This window comes from Pocillopora damicornis, chromosome 3, assembly GCF_964200805.1.
Source record: "Pocillopora damicornis chromosome 3, jaPocDami1.2, whole genome shotgun sequence".
NCBI classification, from domain to species: Eukaryota; Metazoa; Cnidaria; class Anthozoa; order Scleractinia; family Pocilloporidae; genus Pocillopora; species Pocillopora damicornis.
In genome coordinates this window covers 16203547-16225580 of record NC_142672.1, presented here as the reverse complement: position 1 = coordinate 16225580, position 22034 = coordinate 16203547, and the positions used below count along the sequence as shown (strand labels likewise).

General features: G+C 38.4%; 3 protein-coding genes across 3 annotated transcripts; 2 read left to right on the top strand and 1 right to left on the bottom strand.

Annotated features, from left to right (window-relative positions):
* The first annotated feature begins 424 nt into the window (after nt 1-424).
* Nucleotides 425-8538, top strand: LOC113680022 (uncharacterized). Its single transcript, XM_089199569.1, has 7 exons — nt 425-725; nt 1950-2005; nt 4037-4350; nt 5141-5283; nt 5709-5865; nt 6758-6912; nt 8034-8538. The coding sequence occupies exons 2-7, from the start codon at nt 1979-1981 to the stop codon at nt 8348-8350; spliced, it is 1113 nt and encodes a 370-aa protein (XP_089055695.1). The 5' UTR covers nt 425-725; nt 1950-1978; the 3' UTR covers nt 8351-8538.
* A 4202-nt stretch (nt 8539-12740) lies between these two features.
* Nucleotides 12741-16042, bottom strand: LOC149048506 (uncharacterized). The gene is made up of 3 exons (XM_089199158.1): nt 15520-16042; nt 14096-14205; nt 12741-13761 (listed from the first exon to the last, which is right to left on the bottom strand). Exons 1-3 carry the CDS (start codon nt 15868-15870, stop codon nt 13743-13745), a joined length of 480 nt encoding a protein of 159 aa, XP_089055284.1. The 5' UTR covers nt 15871-16042; the 3' UTR covers nt 12741-13742.
* Nucleotides 16043-16056: 14 nt separating this feature from the next.
* Nucleotides 16057-20303, top strand: LOC149048505 (uncharacterized). The gene is made up of 2 exons (XM_089199157.1): nt 16057-17111; nt 18072-20303. The coding sequence occupies exons 1-2, from the start codon at nt 16226-16228 to the stop codon at nt 20198-20200; spliced, it is 3015 nt and encodes a 1004-aa protein (XP_089055283.1). The 5' UTR covers nt 16057-16225; the 3' UTR covers nt 20201-20303.
* The last annotated feature ends 1731 nt before the right edge of the window (nt 20304-22034 follow it).

Here is a 22034-nt window from a genome sequence, read left to right as displayed (position 1 = left end):
TTATGCTTTTATCATTAATTTGAACAAATTTGGTCGATAACCGCTAGACTATTAGCGGCAACTTCGATTAATTGTAAGGTGAGAATTTACTACTCTCTAGCCTAGATACAAAATGCAAAACCAATGAGTGCCATGGCCAAGTATTTTTGCATACAAGTCGCTAGAGTAGTACCGATGCCAGAATTAATCTGGCATCGGTACACGTTGCAGGTCTATTATTAAAACTGAAACATGACACGTCATGGTGTTCGAGGCAAAAGTTTCTTGGCAGACCAGAGTAGTTAACTACTTTTATCATTAATTTGAACAAATTTGGTCGATAACCGCTAGACTATTAGCGGCAACTTCGATTAATTGTAAGGTGAGAATTTACTACTCTCTAGCCTAGATACAAAATGCAAAACCAATGAGTGCCATGGCCAAGTATTTTTGCATACAAGTCGCTAGAGTAGTACCGATGCCAGAATTAATCTGGCATCGGTACACGTTGCAGGTCTATTATTAAAACTGAAACATGACATGTCATGGTGCTCGAGGCAAAAGTTTCTTGGCAGACGAAATCTCAATATTTGTTGTTACCTGGGGGAAATATGTAATTTTCAATGTCCTAATGGGTTGCTTATAAAAGAATACGTGACACTACTTTCTGCAAGGATACGACATCCAACTTTTGGATTAATCTTGAGAGGCATCGAGCCAGTGGAACAGCTACACGCCGAAACGTGGTAAGTGAATATTTTTTATTATTAAGGAATTAGATATTTCACAGAGTTTGCAGGCTCTGGATGTCAAACCTCGATGACGTTATAAATTTCGACGGTCGAACTAATCGTTGCATAGACCTGGATAAGAGAGGAGAATATGACATTGCTGTTCTCTGTTCTCGGTCCTGAGTTGCAAGGGAAAGCATTTCTTTTTTTTCCTAACTCAGACAGTTTTTAAGGGATGCCTTCAATCAGTCCTCATGTGTTTCAATCGTTGATTTATTCACTCTTTGGGCTTATTCGTAAGGTATCAAGACAAACACTTGCAGAGAAATCTCCCTCTTCCGGTTTCGACACACTCTGGCAATTAAAGAGTTTTAAACAAGCTTTCTATCTTGCACCTTCAAAACAAAAAACCAAACATGTATTCGTTTTTGGTAATTATAACAATTGAAAGATGTAAGATTTTTCCAGTTTCCCAACTTTGACGCAATTGTTATCGCTCGCCCAGTTGATGAGATCATTGTTATTCTTAGAGGGTGTCGTTTGCGATAGAGATTCCTTGCTCAGCCACTTTCTTTGATATTAGCAGGGAAGTCATCAATTTATAATTAAAGAAATGAAGCGACAAAAATTTTAAGTCTGTAAGACGTTTCGACAGAAACTTCTGTCATCTTCAGTTAATTACTGTACAAAGCATTGAAAGTTGAATTATATAGTAAGTAGAACAATGCTAATTATGATAAATAGTGACAACAAGAAAAGAGATAAAGCATGAAAGTGTGAGAATTAAAAAGATAGTTTTAGATTTACATGGTATAATTGTTGATTCAAGGATGGTTGTTCTCTTTGAATGTGAATAGCCTCTTTTATTTTGAGTTGAAAACTGGTAGAGGCGTGATCTAAAACATGGAAGTTGTCCGCTAAACACAAAGCACGACAATGTGCAGAATATTCCAGAGACTTGAAAATGTGAGAGGCCCTGTCACTGACTAAGTGCTCTGTAACACGTGTGGAAAAAAATTTCTTGGTTTACTGATCGTCGCAGTGAAAGAAGTATCGCAATTAAATAACACCTCTCAGTTCTGCAAGCAACTTAGCCCTAATGACCGCGCATCTTAGGGACTGGATCGGAGAAGGTTGTTACACTAAAAAGGGCATTCCCGGGAACCACGCTACAAGGGTGCAAACCTGGGCTATTTACATGATGTAATTAATTCACTCAGATAATTTGTACTTTGGCAGACGGTACGTCCACACAACACTCTAATCGAATGCAAGGGATGAAGAAAACAGTAAAGGTAAATGCTGACTAACTAACTGCAGACAGTACTGTTTCGGCCTTCTGGGCCTCATCAGTGCAGTGCTGATGCTAGGATGGAGGTGAGGCCATATAGCCACCCCAAGTGATCTCACACATGTGGGATCATCTAAGCCATGCCAGAGTGCTCAAACTAGAAAAACTAGTGACATATATATATATATATATAAATATATATATATATATATATATATATATATATATATATATAACTAACTGCAGACAGTACTGTTTCGGCCTTCTGGGCCTCATCAGTGCAGTGCTGATGCTAGGATGGAGGAAAGACTATATAGCCACCTCAAGTGATCTCACATATGTGGGATCATCTAAGCCATGCCAGAGTGCTCAAACTAGAAAAACTAGTGAGCATGCATAATGCTAGCAGCAATGACTCATCCTAGTAGAGTGCTCAATTTGGACATGAAAGCAAAGCTTTGTATGCCAAAGAGCTATATCTATATATATATATATATATATATATATATATATATATATATATATATAAAGTGTAAAATCTGACTTACGTAAAACAGTGCTCAATACATAGGAGTAGAGCGATGTACATATATATTGTGGGAGGAAAAAGACAAATAAACTACAAGTTCATCCCTACAGACCTGTTTCGTGGTTGCCCACTCATCAGGGGATTTCTACAGACCTGTTTCGTGGTTGCCCACTCATCAGGAGATTTTTCAAATCCCCCGATGAGTGGGCAACCACGAAACAGGTCTGTAGGGATGAACTTGTAGTTTATTTGTCTTTTTCCTCCCACAATATATATATATATAAAATCATAAGTAAACAAGATAAGGGTGTTACGTTAGATTTTTTTGCAAATTGTAGTGATTTATGCCAATTAACGGTGGCGACAATAGGCACACCATGTACATTTCATAGTCGCTATCAAGTAAATTTTGCCGGACTTTGAGTTCGTCTCAAGATAGAACAACGCAAATACACAAAGAAATTTTTACAGTAACTTTATAAACATCCTTTTGTCTTATGAAAGCTTGAAGCTCAGTAGGTTGTGTCATATCGGTCATTGTTAAAACTGTCTTTGTTTTGATGCTACTTTTCGACATAGGAAAAGTATGTCGGACAAAAATATTCACCAAAAAATAAATATTTCTTTGGAAGCTTCAATAACGACAGGGGACTAAGTTTAGATGATAAAACAAAGGATTATGTTCACAGAAATACCGTAGGTCCAGTACATTCGATACATGAGGTCACACAACTCGAGTGATATTCACAGGGAAAATTTGCATATTTGAGCGGTCGAACGAAAAAAATTATTTCTCGAAAACTAAAATATATTTTTACAAAAAAAACTACACCACAATCATTAGAACATATTGGGCTACAAAATATAAAAATAGGAGGGAAAACAAATCTGGGTGACTTGCCGCTGTTTGTTTGATGCATGCTGCCTTAGCTCTTAAGAACGTTTTCAGGCTCAAACCGCGCAGAAAAGGAACATTTAACCTCAGCCTCAAAATTAGACGTCCTTACATGAAAATAGTGTGTGTCACTAACTACTATCCACTACCATACAGTTTGGACATGTTCAAATCGAGATGATGGTTGATGAACGGATAATGGTACATGATTCCGACGTTTTAAGCGTAGGAAAGTCGTCACAGCCTTCCTAATGGCGACCATTACCACTACCATCTTCACCTTTTTACGAATAAATGCATTCTACAACATATAATTTCTTCTCTATCTAAAACTGTTTCCCCGCCGTCTTCCGTTGCCTTTCTTTAACTTGATCGGCCGCATACAGCTAATCGAGATCCAACTGTTCAGGCATAACTGGCGGAAAATTGGGGTAAGATTGGGCCATCATATCTCTTAAGCAAGCACGGTGACCTATCTTTTTCATTGTAGTTTTCCAAAAAAACCTTGGTAGAGAACATTTATGGAAAGTTCAAGAAAATATTCAATGTCTTTGTCATCTGAGGAATCACATTAAGCGAGGCTCGCTGTAAAAAATCTCTTGTTGTCTCAGATTTTACATGTTTTGGGTTCACCCTCGGATGAATTCAGCTTCAAGTTAACCATGCTGTACGGAGGTTCGTTTCCCGAAGAAATGCAGTCCCCAAAACATGATTATTGTTTTGTTTACGCCCTCGTGAGACCAGCTGGTTCCTGGTCATTTGCGGAAAGACTGTCTGATATCGTGGATTTGACAAAATTGGAGGAAAGAGGAAACATTCTCAAGAAGATGGACATCACTGCCGCCTTGCAGCACATTAAACATGTGATACAACCAGATATGGCTCTACTCCATTTTGTTTGTTTAAAAGGAATGACAACTTACAGGTCAGATCTCTTACAAAAGGGTTTTTTTAGGTTTCAATTTGATGTAGTTTTTCTCGTCTGGTTTTAATGACGAACTCATTTTGCGAGTTCTTGTAAATTAACTATTCTCATGTTTTGCGCGGACCAACTTAGTTTACGCGAATTGAATCCTTTGTTTCGCCACCAAATGTTAAATCCTTGACGTCTGTTGATGATCTTGTGCACTGTTCTATGCCATTGTCAAAGGGCACACTCTGATTCTTTGGATATTGCAAAAGTGGTAAGTAAATAGATCTCTTTCAGAATAGCGCGCATGATTTTCATTCATTGTGTGTATACAAATTAGCCTTGATGGCCTCGCATTTGAATGAGAATTTCATGCTTATAGAAATATTGTGGAGAACTGTGTGTGTATACAAATTAGCCTTGATGGCCTCGCATTTGAATGAGAATTTTTTTGTTTTTTTTGTTTTTTTTGTATTTTTATGTTATCTGAACATTGTTAATATTTCTGAATATTTTTAAATTTTAATGCATAGTTTATCGGCTATATTGTTACTTATTATGATACTGTACATAGTTTTTTCTATTAATTTAGTAATAGTAGGTGTCCCCAATTAGCTCTATGAGCTAAATACATTGACACGGTAATAAAGATTTTATTATTATTATTATTATTATTATTATTATTATAACTGAAAGGCAACTTTACACGAACCAAAGAGAATGATAACTTAACTAGTTTCCGCCATACAATACAGAGATCTCTTATCTTTAATACTGACAGAGGCTTTTCGTTTCCTATCCACAGGGCGCTCTTTGATGCATTGGATATTCCATTAGTAGGTGGATCAGTGGAATCACGATATCTTTCCATGGACAAACTGACCACACGCGGTGTTTTAGTTTCTTACGGCGATGTTTCCTGTCCTGATGGATTTATTTACCACAAAGGTACAAGCGACATTCTTGTAAAGGAAAACTATATTTGTTTTTGAACTCCCTCTCAAGCTCGTGTACTTTGTGTGAAATATAAAACATGAGGTTGGCTAAAAAAAAAGTTCACAATACTGAGTAGTTTGAAATATTGAAAGCAAAGTTATAGAAAAGAGAACAGTTTCAAATTGGAAAAAAATGAAAGGGATTTATTTCGGGGTAAAATGACAAATTGCGCCCAACTTATACCTTACCAAGTCTACCCTCTCTTGATAGCACCACTGCTAATTAAAAAAGTAGTTGTATCAGTTTGTTTCAATTTTACACCGTTTTACTATGACACAACGAGGCTTTGTTGACGCCCGTAACTCACCATCGACTAATGTAAAAAAACATAATTAGGAATTTAAATCGGATTGACTTTAAGATTTATTTTGCCATAGGTGACCCGCTAGAATGTGAACGCGTTACGTATCCATGTGTTGTTAAAGCAAGTAAAGGAGAAGACACCAAAGCGGTGCGATTAGTGAAAGACACCAAGGTGCTCAACGCAGCTATTGAGCATGCGTTATCGTATTCAGATCATGTGATCATTGAAAGGTAGGCATTACTGTTAAGTAAGAGTAAAAGTCGAGGAAGTGTGTACAAGTGAACATGGTTTGGCTGTCAGTTTTGACCGTGATGATATTGATATGCCGACAAGCCAAGTTGTTGTCAAGCTTATATGCGAATGAAACTGGAGGCCGGATCCCAAATCGGATGAATCTGATTTGCCGATGAAAGCATTTGTTTAAATGCATAGAATCATTCAAAAACTTGTGTAGATTTGACTGTAAGTAACTCAAAATACGAGGAAACCTGTTTATTCACAGACGTATCGAGAAAAATTTGTGCATCTCCGAAAGAGCCTAGAAGCCTAACTTCGGTAGCTCTTAGATCAGATGGTTCTCAATGAGGTTTGAGACATGTATGAATTTAAAGAAAGCAATTTTTAATTGCTTGTCGAAAGTGATCCGAGCTGACCTAACTTTTTTCTTAAGTGTGCTTTGTGATTGGTGAAAATAATCGTACCACCTTCTCGACCAATCAAATGGTAGAGCGAAACCAATCCCGACGTGATCATTCGCATTTTCCCATGGAAATGGCTTGAATTGTTAAAAAGAAATAAAGGGTCAGTCTGAGGTAAGCGGTAAGTTCTGGCGGGATACCAAGACAACAAGATAACAGGAGGCTGCAAAACCTATCAGTGCACTAAGCAGGCCTTAGAACGTTTAAACAAGCTATTTCAGGAATGCAAACTCATGGGGCTTTCCTAACGTACTAGATTACTTTATCATTATAATTCGACCCCTCCTTTGTATTCATTGAAGTGGGGCCACACACCTTGGTTAGAGACTATGTGTTATTTTGCAGCCTTATAACGTTTTTCAATTAAAAAAGTTAATCCTATTCAACGATTTATTACTTTGTTTCTTCTTATTTTTTTCGGCAGGTACGTAGAGGGACGGGAAATTCGCTGCGCTGTTGTTGAATCAGCAGCAAATGGAGAATTAAAAGCTTTGTCGTGCATCGAGTATAAAGTACGAGAAAATGACATTCGAAGAACTGAAGACAAGCTCAGCTGCAATGAAAAAGGATTACCTGTTGGTAAGTGCTGGAGATATATGTCCTTAATTTTATCAACAGCATCGGTATTAACATATGTGCTACGAAGCCACATTTTCAGAGCACATTTTCAAGTTAATTGGGTTCCTAGCTCAGAAATGTTTTAAATCCCAAATAGAGGTTTGTGTCACGTGATCCCACAGCAACCGTACCTATGCCGCTATTTTGCATACTAGGTAAAAACGACATGGCGGCTGTCGAAGGCGATCGCGTGCAATTTTTACGAAGTTATTGCGATTTACTCAGCGCCGAGAACAAAAATAATAAAAAAAATTGCGAGAGGCTTAAACGTTCTGCAGGACTAGATCCCTACTCTGTAAGTGTCAACTTTTTCTTTTGATCGATGGATAAATGGCCGGAGGTCGAGTTTCCTGATATGGTAAAGGAACACTTCAAAGCCTACAAATGTCTTCAGTCCTACCAAAACTTCGTTGTTGATTGTGTGAGAAGTATCTTGTGGGAGAGGCGACCCCAAATTATAAATGCCTTGCCAGATGATGGCAGCAAAAAAAAAATTAATCTACAAAACTCAGCTTCGTCTCGACTCGTCAGCTTCAAACTAAGGCTTTGAGAGGACTGCGTTTCCAGTAACCTGTAATTCCTTTTGAGTTTTCCAAGTACTTTTTGTCTTGCATAGAAAGGTCTGTTTTAATTTCAATAGATACGGACTTGGTCGTCGTATTTCTCTTTTAATAGATAAGCTCAGATACGTCAAAATGAATGTTTTTTCTTGCAGTTTTCCTTAGTTCCTACGCTCTGACTTTCTGTTTGTTGGAAAAGTTCTTGCACAAGTTTTCCTTTCTTCTTCCACCTTTCTTTTGCTTACTTTTTTCGTTCAAGTGAAGATTGCGAACTTGGCTTTAGGACAGAACTCGAGTGAATGTTATAGAGGCAGGCTAAATATTTATCTCTCTTTAGATTGAGCAATCCTCTGAGACTTCTCAATTACTATTGTCTCACGTTTTAATTGCTGCTTTTCACTTAAAAATCAGCCAATAGTCGTCAAGTATCTTCGAAAACACTTTTGATACTTTTTAAGGGAAAAAGTTTTCAACAAGAAGTTGTTAAAAATTTGCTTGTTTCTGTGTTTGTTTTCATTCTAGGTGAATCTCCAGAAACTAAAACTTGGTTCCTTGATCCCAGAAAAGAGGAGATGCTGATACATCGTATTCAACAACAAAGTTGCCGAGCTTTTCGAGAGTTAGGTTTACAGGATTTTGGTGTATTCGACTTCCGAGTAGACGTTGAAGGAAATCCATTCTTCCTAGAATGCAATTTATGCTGTTCTTTTGGTCCACGGAGCGTTGTTAATATAGTCGCCAAGGATTCAGGTTTTACAAATGAAAGTTTGTTTGACATGATGGTGGAGAATACTTTGCTGCGCAAGCGTAAACAAGAGAATAACAATTTTAATCTGTGATAAAGTCAACGAAATGACGACACTAACAAAATGTAAGGAAGCGTTGTGATACAAAATAAGTCATTCAGTTTTCTCTTTTTTGAATTGTCTTTAGTTTCCAAGAAAGGGAATTTATCTTACAAGAATGCGTCGTCTTCGACAGTGTAAGCTTATTTAGAGAAAGAGGTGAATAAAGGAACGGAAATCAGTTTGGACTTGGTTATTAGCCTTGGACTTTCCATGTCCACAACGCAACAGGATTTTATCCAGAAAGTTACTAAAAATGTTATTTGCACAAGAAAGAAAACCACTTGCAAAATGAATCAGTACCCAATATTTTAGTATGGTAATTCTGCTACGTTTGCTTCTGCGATTTCAACATTCGTATGGGAGTTTTTTGCCAGGCTTAAGCTTTAGTTTTGCACTTTCTGTAAATTTTTAGTGAGTATCCGCGAAAGCTTTCATTTAAGCAGAAGCATTTTAAATAAATTTGATTAGAGGGAAATAGTGTAGGGCGAACAAAAATAAAGATGACCGAACGGCGTTGAAACCATTGCACACGGTATAGAATGTGATAAATCCTGATCGACACGTCACATGCCATACAATTATTAATAAGAGCAAATGTGGCCATAAAACCAACATTTTCAAAATATGATGGCAACAGCCAAAACATCAATTTGGTTCATATTCTCAAGTAAAGTAGGCGTTAGAGTGAAACAAATCACTGCATACTCCGTTTGGCTGAATATTGAATATAATGCCGCTTTTGAAGCTCAAAATTTTAGATAAATGTAGGAGCGTCACGTCACAAAATGGAAACACCTGAACTGATGAAAAGTACCAAGTCTTGAAAAACAACATCAGAACATATGTTGAAAGCAATTTGCGCAGTTCTTGACCATTTATTTACACAATCCTCTAACTAATTTAAAAATAGGTCAAAAGCAACCCGTTATTGAACCATGTGCTATAAAAAATGATTGACTGAAAATATGGCGTTTGGAAGGCGAAGAGCAGTTCTTTTCGATCTGCAAAGGGATTTTTGGGGAAACGATTCAACGTGATTTAATCAAATTATAAAGTTGGATAAAATGCGCCGGTTCGACGGTGCCGTTTATTTGTCGAAAAAGTACACATACACACGCAAACTCAATTGTTTCGCATTTTACGTCCAATCTGCAGCTTAATTAAAATAATATTCTCTTAACTTCCATGCCACTGTTTCAAGGAAGAGGGCTACAGTCCTGAAATTACGGCATCGTTCACGTGAAAGCAAAATTACTTTTCAGGATAGTCAACGCCTCCTGATCATGCTCTTACAAAGCGTATCTCGGAATTGTTTTGATTTGAGGTTTCTCCATTCCCAATTTTGTTGAAAAGGAGACTGTAATAACTTCACATGAGAGATCTTTGCCTAAATGTTAGTTTCTAACCAAACTGCGAACCGGCAAATGTAAGCGGAATGTTGTTATTCGTGAAGCATGTTTCTCTTGAGCATGCGGAATAACGCTAATTAATTCAAATTGAGGTCTAATGAAATCGACAATTCCGCAAAACTGGAACATTGGACTGTGAAACACGTGGCTTCGGGAACTTAGCTCGAGTTTTGAATATGAGAAACAAGAGCAACAACCATTTAACCCGACCATGATTAAATCTATCATAATTAAAAGTGCCATTGTACTTTTCGAATTATCGATGAAGCGAAAGATCTGCAAAGGGTATAGCCCATCACTGCAGATATGGAATAGAGCGAAGTACAGTGTTAGAATATTTGTTTATTAAAAAGATGCTGTATTGGGGTAAAAACTAGAAAACCACAACTTTCACTAAAATGTTTGTATCAGCCCACGTTCACCAGATTTACAGAGGCTACCATGCCTTGTTGAGTTATTCAAGTTGTACCGGTAGTAAGACTTTACATTTATCTTTTTCAGAGAGTGGTCCGGAAAAGTTTACATTCGCGGGTGATAAAACCATTACTGTGTATCACCTAACTCAAGAAACGCCTAGTGTAATCATTGCACCAACTGATACTACAGACTCGTGTGCGGGAAGGTATAACTCACATCATGGCGTAAAATAAATCAACCCTGCTAGTTATTATTATTCTTGCTTAAGAAGCTAGCCGAATACTAGAACCATCACTGTGCTTAGCTCTTCGCATTGCCTTCGAACGGTTAGTAGGATCAGCCTTTTGTCCGGTGCGTTCTCATTCTTGGAATACTTCAATAAGATAATTTTTCTGAGAACCAGTGACGTTCTTTCTTGTTACTGTCGCTGACTTCAGAACCCATCCCATCGGTAGTGCTGAACCTTCATTCTCTAACGACATAGATACATCTTCATCCACAGTTTCAGGAACAGCACCAGCCCCGTGCGCCAGTTCAGCTGCGTACAATGTCATTGCTTTGTTGTACAGCGTTTCTTTTTCTAGGGCATACTCGTGTTTGCCACGGTCCAGATGTTTTTCTTAGGATGAGAAATGCTGGAAGGACTTGATACACCCCTCCTCCGGACAATAAAACAACCCAATTCCTTTTTGACAGGTTTCATCGTCACTTGCTAGCCAATTGTGTTGTCTGTTCTGCCCTTCGTCTCGCTTTAACGGTTTGAAAAGAAACGTTGAAAATTACATTATCTGTATGCTTGTTTAACTGAGGGAGAGGGCTACTGCATTGTTGACGGAAAGTGTTCCAAGGTAAAAATTTACCGTAACCAACTCCATACGCTCTCCACACCAGCACACCTTCGTTGGTGTATGCACTGTTATTAATAAAACTTACTCCTTCCCACTTCACTGGCGTTGACTTAAGAGTAGGCTGTGGACCGCTCACTGTCATGCTGACTTCGGCCATTCCACGAGATGACTCAATGGTCGTCATCATTTGCGATGCTGTCTCGATGTCATGGCCAGCATTGAGATAGATTCTCATGTGCTTTTTTATCGTGGCGGCCTTACGGTCACATAGACCTTATCCGCCTTGCGGGTCTGAAAAGTCAACGCGCTTCAGGTTGATTCCATGCTTGGTTACCACTCAGTGGACCGATAGTAGAGTTGATGCACAATGATAACAACCAGCGTTATCGTACCTGAGGTGAAGAGAGTTAATTTCTTGCATGATTTCCTTAAGTTGAGTGAAAACGTCGTCAATAATGGCAGGAACAGTTGAACTGTCCTGAGTGCAGCTTTCAAAAGAATGCACGAAAGTTAATATTTCAGTTTTATTATTGGCATTTTTTTCTCCATCTATAGTGATATGCTCAGGAATACCACGCCTTCCGAACCAGTCGCTTTAACTTTCATCCGTCCAACAACACTGACGGCTACAGAAGCGACTGATGGTGAGGCCACTGTGACTTCCGCTTTCTCTTCTGTAACTAAGGCCCTCAGGGTTTTTCGTTATGTTGCACAAATACCCGAAAGAAATTAGGAGCTTTCAGATATTAATTATGCAGTATGTGGAAACCAAATAAAATTCTAGGTGTTTTGAATAGAAAAGTATGCAGAGAGTCAATTCACCTGAGTCGACTTGAGGAAACACTCCTGTCTTCTTTAAAGTTATTTGAGCATTACGTTTCCCTATTCCTCTGTCACACTTTGGCCAGGTGTTGTCACCTTTACCATGGTTTGATATATCACACTGCAAAAAAAGTGGTGTTCACCCGTTCGGAAAACAAGTTGTGAATATTTGAAAACGCAGCATTATTCACGCATTTTCTGACATTTTCCGAAAAGAAAATCCAACGTTCTCCCGTTGTTTTCGAGTCGGCAAATTGGAGTATTCGTTCCATTATCCAGCAATTTTCCTCCACAGTGAACTCTATGAAAACGATTGTTTTCTTAGTGTTAAGAGTACGGTTAACAGACGGGAAAACAGTTTGTATTCCATTGTTTACTGGTGTTTTCCCAGTAACAAAACATTGTTTTCACAGACGTTTTCCGTTGAAGACAATGCGTTTTCTTCCATTTTCTAGGACAGTAAATGCGTAGATAACGCTTGAAAACCAAGTGTCGTCCAACGTTCACGGGTTGGCTAACAAATTGAAATACAATATTTTCTAGCGTTTGCAGCTCTTTGCGTTGAGAAAACGCGTTGTTAGTGGCGGTTCACCACCTGAATGCGGTTATTCCCACGCATTTTCTTGTAATTATCGTTCGATTATCGTGCGGAAAATGGCATGTATTCCTAAATTTATCGGTGTTTTACACTGTCAACCATTTGGAAATTTATATTTACATTTACTTCTCTCGCTCATAATTTCTTTAGCTCCAAGCTCCCTTGATCTAGAACGATTTTGAAGAAGTTCTACCAGTCGCTGAATCCACTTCGCAAATCAAATGATCCATTGAACTACTTGGAATCATTCCCTCCCGTATGTGACGCAAGCAATAAGAGCCTTAACATAAATTTTTTTGAAGCCTTTTTATTACCAATTAATCAAAGTAGTATTCACCTAGTTACATCAGTTCTTAATCATACGATTTTTACAAATATTCACAACACAGAAAACCTTGAAATCTAACATTTAAAAAAATTTTTAAAAGTATCAGCGAAAAAAAATGCACTCTTACTACAATATCAACAAAATTGTATGTCTCACCCTTGGCAAACAAATACAATCTGCTTCATTTTGGTCACTAAAATGAGACTTCTAAATGACACAAACAAACCTTGCACAAAAATGAGTGAAACCTAATGTCTGTTCACCACCTAAGGTGGATCATATGTAAAATTGGGAAAATGTTGAAATGCATATATGTGAAATTTGGATGATTATATTGGGACTCACATAGGCAGTTGTAAAAGAACCTTTTACATGTATCATCCAGTTCAACATTTCGAGCTGTTTCCTTAATTTTGATAAACATCACAAAAATACTCAGAAAATTTCTAGGCTCAAACATTAGAGTTTGAAAAATCCTACTCAACACCATCCTCAAGTGTAAAAGAACTTTTGCAGTTGAACTTAAGGAACATAGCAGGGCCTCTAGAAGTAAATATCCCATATTTAATCTAAATCAAGAAGATCCATTAATTACTGCTTTACTCTAATGGATCCACTGTAACCAAAATTGCCTAGTAAACAATAACAGCATTCATGGAAAAAAAAATAGAAAATAATTACAATTTAATGGCCCAGAGCAATTTCTCTGGCACTTCATTGTGGCTTCTGGTACTTGGACAGCCAACCTGCCTGTTTACAGACTGCCTCCTTTGTTGGGTGGACATATTTGCCCTATGCCGTGAGTCCAGTTCTTTGAAGAAAGAAGAAACCTCCTCTGTCCTCCAGACAAGATGCTTTGTGGACAGGGTGTCATCCTCGCCATCAGATTCATCTGAGGATATCATTGACAAATGCAATGCCTCGAACAATTCTGACTTCTTTTCTTCCTCAGTAACCACTCTCAGTCTCTTCTCCAGTTTCTAGGGTAAAACATGAAAAGTTTAAGACTTAGCAGACTTTCATTAAATAAACAATAGTTATGGTTAGGAGAGATTACATCATTTGAAATAGATGTTTCTCTCTAACTCATAATACTTAAAGACATTTCCAAAACTGCTTGGCTCATTGCACAACTAACATGACATTCAATTTTCAATATTAAACTAAGCTCAAGCAGAAAAACATCAATACTGGCAATCTCCACAATCACATAGGGTAGAGAAATAAAGGAAAAGAAAGAATTTAAGAGGTGAATGAAATGGTCCACAGTTAACTTTTTGTGTAGAAACATCATTGAAGCAAGCTAACTCTTACCCTTTTAATTCTTTGCCTCCTTTTCTGTTCCCTTTGGTACTGCTCATATGTACCATTTTCCATCTGCCTCCTCTTTCTTTTGTTGGAGGCAAAGTTTTGAGAGACAGCATCTGAAAAATTAAATATTTCTGAGGTGAGGCCAGGAAACCAAGGTTTAATACTGAAGCTGTACCCGAGAAATTATTTGACTAGCTTTATACAGTTAATGTGCCAGAGAACAGTTAGGACTGTCGTGGAACACGGAAAGGAAGTAAGTTCATAGCCAAAGGGGAGTAAAGATACTTGTAACATAGTTTGCGATTGAATAGTTTACAACGGAAGTCCATGTGGAAAGAAAGTGGGAGGTGCAAGTGGTTTGAAGGGCTACGCATTAATAAAATCTCAACCACAAAGGAAAAAAGTAGAATCAAAGTGGTGAGAGCTGAAGTAAAAATCATCGTTTTAGTCCCACGTTTTCTTGATCACTCATGTTAGTCCATGGAAGTTCACTGTAAGAATACCATACTGAGGGGCTATTTGGGCTATTTTTACCACTTACACCAAAAGAAGAGGTTTCTCATAAACCTAACCATTTGAATAATGAGTTACAGTTTCTATTTGGGGGCACCAAAGAGGGGGAACCTATGCTGGAAATGACTTTGAGGTTTTGCAATTTACTTTTATCTACACATTATATTCCAACAGGGAGAATGAGCCACCAAACCAAGAAGTTGCCAGAAGACTTCTCAAAGAAGTTCAAGAAGTTGAGCACGTAAAGAATGACTCTCTCTGCACAGAGAGGCGGATATTTGGTATGTTTCCCTTTGGTATTGATTGTTTTAATTGGGCAGGACCTTTAAGTCAACTATTTATCACTTATCAACTCCAAGAAATGGATATCTCACTCAACTTTTGCTTCATTGGGATTGATTTCTTTTAAAGTTAAACCGCAAGAAACCTGCTCTGTTTACATCACCTAAGTTGGCTCACAATGCCTACATGTTGTCTTTTTCAAACAGAGTATCTTGGAGCGGACGTAATGCTGTGAATGATCATCAATAAATGCAAGAGGAATTTAACTGAGTGTTTTAAACATCAGATAATTTAAGTTTGTCATTCTTTCTCTCTTTCTAAGAGAGAGCAAACAAATCAATCGCTCACATGCATAAACACATCTTTGAACTAAGGAGACGTTAGCGTCACCGAAAGAGGACGGATGATAAAAGAAATTCGCAACCGACAGCAAGTCAAAAATGGCGGGGATCGGCTTTGATCAATCAAAAGGTGTGATATAAATCACAAAATGCACACGAAATTTGAAAACGGCTTTTGACTTCCCTTTCCATGTTCTTACCGGGTAATCCTTTGATATGTCTTATAAATTTTTATGGTTAACATTCTCAACGCAAAGAAATAGCAAAGAGGAAAATATTCACGTATCTTACCGAAAGATCAGGGTGCCGTTCGATTTTTCTTTTTCTTGAAGAATTCGGCGGCGTCACTGCATCATAGCTTCCAGTCTCATGGCTGGTTAGTTTGGCTTCTAGCGTGGATATCCTGTCTTCCATAGTTTTGAAGCCATTTACCATCGTAGAATGGATCCTCTCCAAAGTTTGCAGGACTGTATCGGAGAAGTCAGTCTGGTTACCTTCGATAATGCTTAAGGAGTTATTTATGTCCGACAATTTAGCTGCAAGACTAGATTGATCGGACCTTTCCAGCTTCTCATGTAAATCTTTGAGTCTGCTCAAGACTTGGCGAAATTCAGATACATTTGACGCTCTGCTAGATGCCATTTCGCGATAAAGAGTTAGGTAAATAGACAGCTTTCACTCAACTTGCAAGTCGCACGTGGAATGATCGTTGTGAGTTTTCCCTTCACGAACAAACTAAAACAAGGAATGTGATTGGTCCGATGAAGTGTGCAGTCATAACAATCGATATGATTGGTCAAAAATTTCGTGCATGATGGTCAGCGGTCTTATGTATGGCGCCAAGAGGGACGCAAAAATTAAAATCTTACATCAAAGTATTGTTCTTAGTGGTGAATTTAAACAATTAACAAAATTTATTAAGTATTGACAAGATTTTATCCTGTATTTTGGGATCGAAGTTCCTTTTTCGTTATTTCGCTGATTGGAGCACCTTACAATGCCAAAAAGAAGCTTTCCTCGCGAACTGAATCGGCGGAATAGGCGTCGAATTTATTGTTCTAGATGTGGAAATAGTTACTCCTATTCTGGAGCGAGGACACACGTTTGCCCGGACAGTTCTGGCGATGAAATCCACCGAGACGCTGATGATGCTCCACAGCTTTTGTCAAACGGCAACTTATGCAATGGCGATGGCCTTGAGACAGAGTCGCCGATCAACTGCCATGAGGTAGATGAGGGCATCGATGGAACTGAGGCGGAACTCATCGATAGCCCTTTGTCTCCAGATCTTAGAAGAAGACTCAAGGACCGATTAAGGAAACGTTTTAGCGAAGAAGATCTGTCTTACTTTGAGGACGACGATGAAGAGATCGAAGCATATGAAAGTGGTAGAAATGTCAGGGAAGATTCTGTGAACGAAGACTGGTCTGGTTTTCCAAATGCTCAAGACTCTGAAGAGGATTTTGAGCAGAATCAATCAACTGAGAATGCCGATGAATATTCACCCTCAATCTCCGACAGATGCGGTATTCTTGTATTTTGGTTGTTATTGTTTCTAGTATCCTGGCAGTCAGCTTTTTTTGTTACAGACTCAGCTGTTGAAATGCTACTCAAATTTCTTAGTCGTTTCTTGGGGCTTCTTGGAACTTTTGATGAGAATGGTATAATTTCTAGACTTTCAAAACGTTTGCCAAGTACGCTTTACAAGTTAAGGAAGAACCTTGGGCTACTAGGAAATGATGAATTTATTAAATATGTTGTGTGCCCAAAGTGCAAAAACCTGTATGATTACAAAGACTGCATCCAGAACCGTTGTGGAAGGCAAGTTTCAGCTCGATGTAAGTTTGTACCATGGTCAAGACACCCACAAAGGAGTCGCAGAGGTAAGAAACTACTTAGCAGTCAGTTCATTTTATGTGCATGTGATGTATTCCTCCTCAAACTCATTAACTATTCTGAGGTTATTGGCCAATGAGTGGAAAGTATTTTGTCACATGCATAAATCTAGATACTTGATAAAGATGTATATCTGTATTTCGTCACATGCATGAATCCAGATATCCAATAAAAACACATCCAGATCATCAGTGATCTGGATATACGTTTCTACTGAATATCTAGATTTATGTGTATGTGTAATGCAAATAAGAAAATTACACTACATTTGGGAACACTTTCCTTTAGCAGTTTACCTTGCTCTTCACCCCTTTTCGGGATGCGTAAACGGTTAACTGCATTACTTTCTGCCATAATTAAGATCCAACTAACCATAGAGCTATAAACTAAATGAGCAAAACTACCATAAATTTAGCACACACTTTGAATCCCCCAAAGAAACCCCAAAGAGACAACAGATGGATAGTTGCTGATAAAATGTCCAAAATTATGCAACCAATGAAAAGAGCATAACAATAATGTGACAATTTAGGTGATGATTGAAATAGGCAGTTTGAGAAGTAAGCTAAAAGGCTCTTGCTTCAGGTTTGGTTGTGGCATCCAAACATCTCAAAACAAATTAAACCAGCAGCCTTGTGCTTTCATTTCGTGTTTCTCAACATTTGGATGCCACAATCAAACCCTTGCACTTGTTTTTTATATACTACATCAAAGATATTGGGGGAGCAAAACTGGTGAGTTGCTGCATACTTAAAATGAAGATTATTTTGCTTATTAGAAAAACTGTGGACTTTTCTCATCATCTTGGAGAGGGTTTTCTGGAAGTGAACGAGTTTCAATGAGTATGCAATGAGTACTCAGTAAGAAAGAATTTTTGATTTCTATATTAAATTATAGGTTTTCCACATGAGCTGGGTTTGTATAACTTTTGAAGTTTTTTTCCTTAGGTCCTTGTGATGAAATACTACTAAAGACTGTTCAGACTGGAACAAAAACATTTCTTTATCCAAGAATGGTGTATCCATATAACTCAATTGTGAAGTCTTTGCAGCGTCTTCTGGCTAGACCTGGACTGTGGAACAAATGTCAAGAATGGAGAAATCAGGTTTCCTCTGCAAATGTTAAGACAGATATCTACCAAGGGAATGTTTGGAGGGAGCTGTCTTCAACTGGGTTTCTTTCAAACTCGAACAGCTTAGCTTTCATGCTTAATGTAGATTGGTTCAGACCTCATAAGCATTCACCAGGATCAGTTGGAGTTGTGTATCTTGTTCTACTTAATTTACCTCGTCATGAAAGATATAGACTTGAGAACATCATAGTTACTGGAATTCTGCCTGGACCTTCAGAGCCAAAGCTAACTGCCAACACTTTCCTTGAACCGCTTGTGAGAGAGTTACAAGCTTTGTGGGCCTGTAAGGAACAATTCTCAGTTCATGGTAGTTTTTTTAAACGACCAATAAAGGTTGGACTCATTTGTGTCTCCTCAGACATTCCAGCCACAAGAAAAATAGGGGGATTTCTAGGTCACATGTCATCACAAGGGTGTTCTTGCTGTAAGAAATCTTTTGGTTTTAGAGATGGCCTCGATTTTAGTGGTTTTGATCGAGAAAACTGGAGCCCCAGAACATCCTCTGAGCATAAGTGTTCTGCAAAAAGAACAATGGATGAAACCAGCCCTACTGCACAACAAAAACTGTGTTCTCAGTTAGGTGCTAGGTATTCAGTTCTGCAAGAACTAGACTATTTTGATTGTATTCGCTACTTTGTTGTGGACCCCATGCACAATCTTTATCTGGGAACAGCCAAACACATCATGAAAAATGTGTGGCTTAATGAAAAAAATGATTTCATATCTGATGAGGACTTTCAAAGGATCCAAGAACTGGTTGATGGGATGACAGTGCCTCAAGATATTGGACGCATACCTGGAAAGATTGCCAACAGTTTTTCAGGATTTACTGCTGATCAATGGAAGAACTGGACAGTAGTTTATTCATTGTTTGCTTTAAAAGGAGTTCTCCCTGAAAACCACCTTGAGTGTTGGCGTCATTTTGTCCTTGCCTGTAAAACTCTTGGAAAGAAAATTCTTACTGATGATGATATTGAGCAAGGGGACAGACATTTAATGGAATTTTGTCACACATTTGAAGAACTATGTGGGAAGGATCTGGTTACTCCAAATATGCATCTACATGGACACCTTAAAGAGTGCCTTCTAGATTATGGCCCCTTTCATTCTTTCTGGTGCTTCAGTTTTGAAAGATTTAATGGTATCCTGGGATCTTTTCATACGAACAATCGCTCTATTGAAATTCAGTTGATGCGAAAATTTTTGTCACAAACCAAAGTTAAGGACTTTGAGTACCCAGAAATGTTTCAGGAGACTTTCTTGGAGTTTTTTGAGGGCTCACACAGTTCAGGGTCTGTAAAGGACACACAAGAGCCGATTAAACAGTTCCTCAGTCTTCGACAGCACAGGGAGATATCCATCAAAGACTTGCATTTGTGTGATTGGACTGCAAGTGATGATATAGTTGAAATGTCAACATTTAGAGATGAAACATTAGACACTGATGATTTAACTGCACTAGAGTCAGTACATAAAGAACTCTTAGGACTTGATGAGGGTACTTTCCTTGAAATGCCACACACCATTGCAGAATTTAAATCGCTCAAAGTTGGATCTGTAGTATATGGATCATCGCAAAGCCAGACCACAAGGAATTCATTTGTTCTAGCAAACTGGGCAGGTCATGAAGGACGGTTAGCCTGTAGCAGTGGATGTAATGATGTCAGACCAGGACAAGTTATTTCATTTTTTCGTCACCGTATTAAGGTTAAATTAGCAGAATCTTATTTGCCAGAGCAGCGATACATGTTTTACTTTGCAAGAGTAAATTGGTACTCAGTTCATCCAGAACGTTTTTCACATGGAGTGCCAGTGGAAATCTGGTGTAACTCATTTGATCTGTTTGGCCCAGCTTGTTTCATGCCAGTTCAGAGAATTAAATCCAACTGTTCTTTAGGGGAAAAAGTTTACAAACAAGAAAATGTTCTTGGAGTAACAAGTTAGACTGATAGAAGGCTGCATTGCACTGATTTTTTATTTTGAGTTTAAAAACTACTGTCCTACAAGTTATCGAAATGCAATATTAAAATATAATGATTATGTCTTCCATGTTGTTGTATTTTGTATACGCTAAGCTCATATACTGCATGCAGAGAGACTCAGGAAAATGAAGTATGATAATGTTTCAATGATCAATATAATAATTCTATTTCTGATGTAACTACCCATTAACCACAAATTACCAAACTGGCACAAATGAGCCATGGGACCAGTAATACCAAACTGGACATATGACCCAATTGGTGCAAAATACATTGTTGACAATGGAGCACTGGAAAAAATGACCTACAAACACAAATGACCCAATAGACACAAATGATACAATAGACACAAATGATCCAAGAGACACAAATGATCCAAGAGACACAAATGATCCAAGAGGCAAATGATACAAGAGACAAAAATCATCAAAGAGACACAAATCATCAAAGAGACAAATGATCCAATAGACAAAATGATCCAACAGACACAAAATTATCTAAAAGGCACAAATAATCCGACAGACTCAAATGATGCAACAGAAACAAACAACCTAATAGACATGAATGATCCAATAGACACTCATGGCCCACTAGACATGAATGATCTAACAGACACAAATTATCTAATCATTTAATCTAATCAGACCCAACTGCCTCAAATGACCCAATCAGCTAAAATGACTGAATTGCTTCAAATGACCCAATCAGTTCCAATAACCCAACCAGCTCAAATGACTGAATTGCCTCAAATGACCCAATCAGTTCCACTGACCCAACCAGCTCAAATGACTGAGTTGCCTCAAGTGACCAAATTGGTTGCGGTGACCTCACAGCTTCAAATGACCAAACCAGCTCAGATAACTAAATTGCCTCAAATGGTCCAATCAGTGCCAGTGACCCAACAGCCTCAAATGACCCAATCAGCTCAAATGACTGAATTACCTCAAACGACCCAATCAGTTTCAGTGACCTAAGTGCCTCAAATGACCCAACTAGGTCAGATGACTGAATTGCCTCAAATGACCCAATTGGTTCCAGTGACCCAATAACCCCAAATGACCTATCCACCTCAGGTGACTAAATTGCCTCAAATGACCCAATTGGTTCTAGTGGCCCAACTGCCTTAAATGAGCTAATCAGTTCCAGTGACCCAAGTGCCTCAAACAACCCAATCAGCTCAAATGACCGAACTGCTTCAAATCAGCTTATCAGTTCCAATCAGCCAATTTCCTCAAATGACCCAATCAGCTCAAATAACCGAATTGCCTCAAATGACCCAATGGGTTCCAGTGACCCAACTACCTCAGATGACCCAACCACCTCAGATAACTGAATTGCCTCAAATGACCCAATTGGCTCCAGTGGCCTGACTGCCTCAAATGAGTTAGTCAGTTCCAGAGACCCAACAGCCTCAAATGACCCAACCGGCTCAAATGACTGAATTGCATCAAATGACCCAATCAGTTCCGATGAGCCAACTGCCAAAATGACCCAATCAGCTCAAATGACTGAATTGCCTCGAATGACCCAAGCAGCTCAAATGACTGAATTGCCTCAAATGACCCAACCAGCTCAAATGACTGAATTGTCTCAAATGACCCAACTGGCTCAAATGACTGAATTGCCTCAAATAACTCGACCAGCTTAAATGACTGAATTGCCTCAAATGATCCAACCAGCTCAAATGCTACAATTGCCTCAAATGACCCAACTGACTCAAATGCCTGAATTGCCTCAAATGACCCAACGAGCTCAAATGTCTGAATTGCCTCAAAAGACTCAACCAGCACAAATGA

Excerpts from the sequence above, each read along its gene's own strand:
- LOC149048505 (XM_089199157.1), top strand. The coding sequence starts at position 16,226 with ATGCCAAAAAGAAGCTTTCCTCGCGAACTGAATCGGCGGAATAGGCGT. Across the intron at positions 17,112-18,071 it reads CCCACAAAGGAGTCGCAGAG|GTCCTTGTGATGAAATACTA; the intron begins GTAAGAAACTAC and ends TTTTTTCCTTAG.
- LOC113680022 (XM_089199569.1), top strand. The coding sequence starts at position 1,979 with ATGCAAGGGATGAAGAAAACAGTAAAG. Across the intron at positions 4,351-5,140 it reads AAAGGAATGACAACTTACAG|GGCGCTCTTTGATGCATTGG; the intron begins GTCAGATCTCTT and ends TCCTATCCACAG. Across the intron at positions 5,866-6,757 it reads GATCATGTGATCATTGAAAG|GTACGTAGAGGGACGGGAAA; the intron begins GTAGGCATTACT and ends TTTTTTCGGCAG.
- LOC149048506 (XM_089199158.1), bottom strand. The coding sequence starts at position 15,870 with ATGGCATCTAGCAGAGCGTCAAATGTATCTGAATTTCGCCAAGTCTTG. Across the intron at positions 14,206-15,519 it reads AACGGCACCCTGATCTTTCG|ATGCTGTCTCTCAAAACTTT; the intron begins GTAAGATACGTG and ends TTAATTTTTCAG.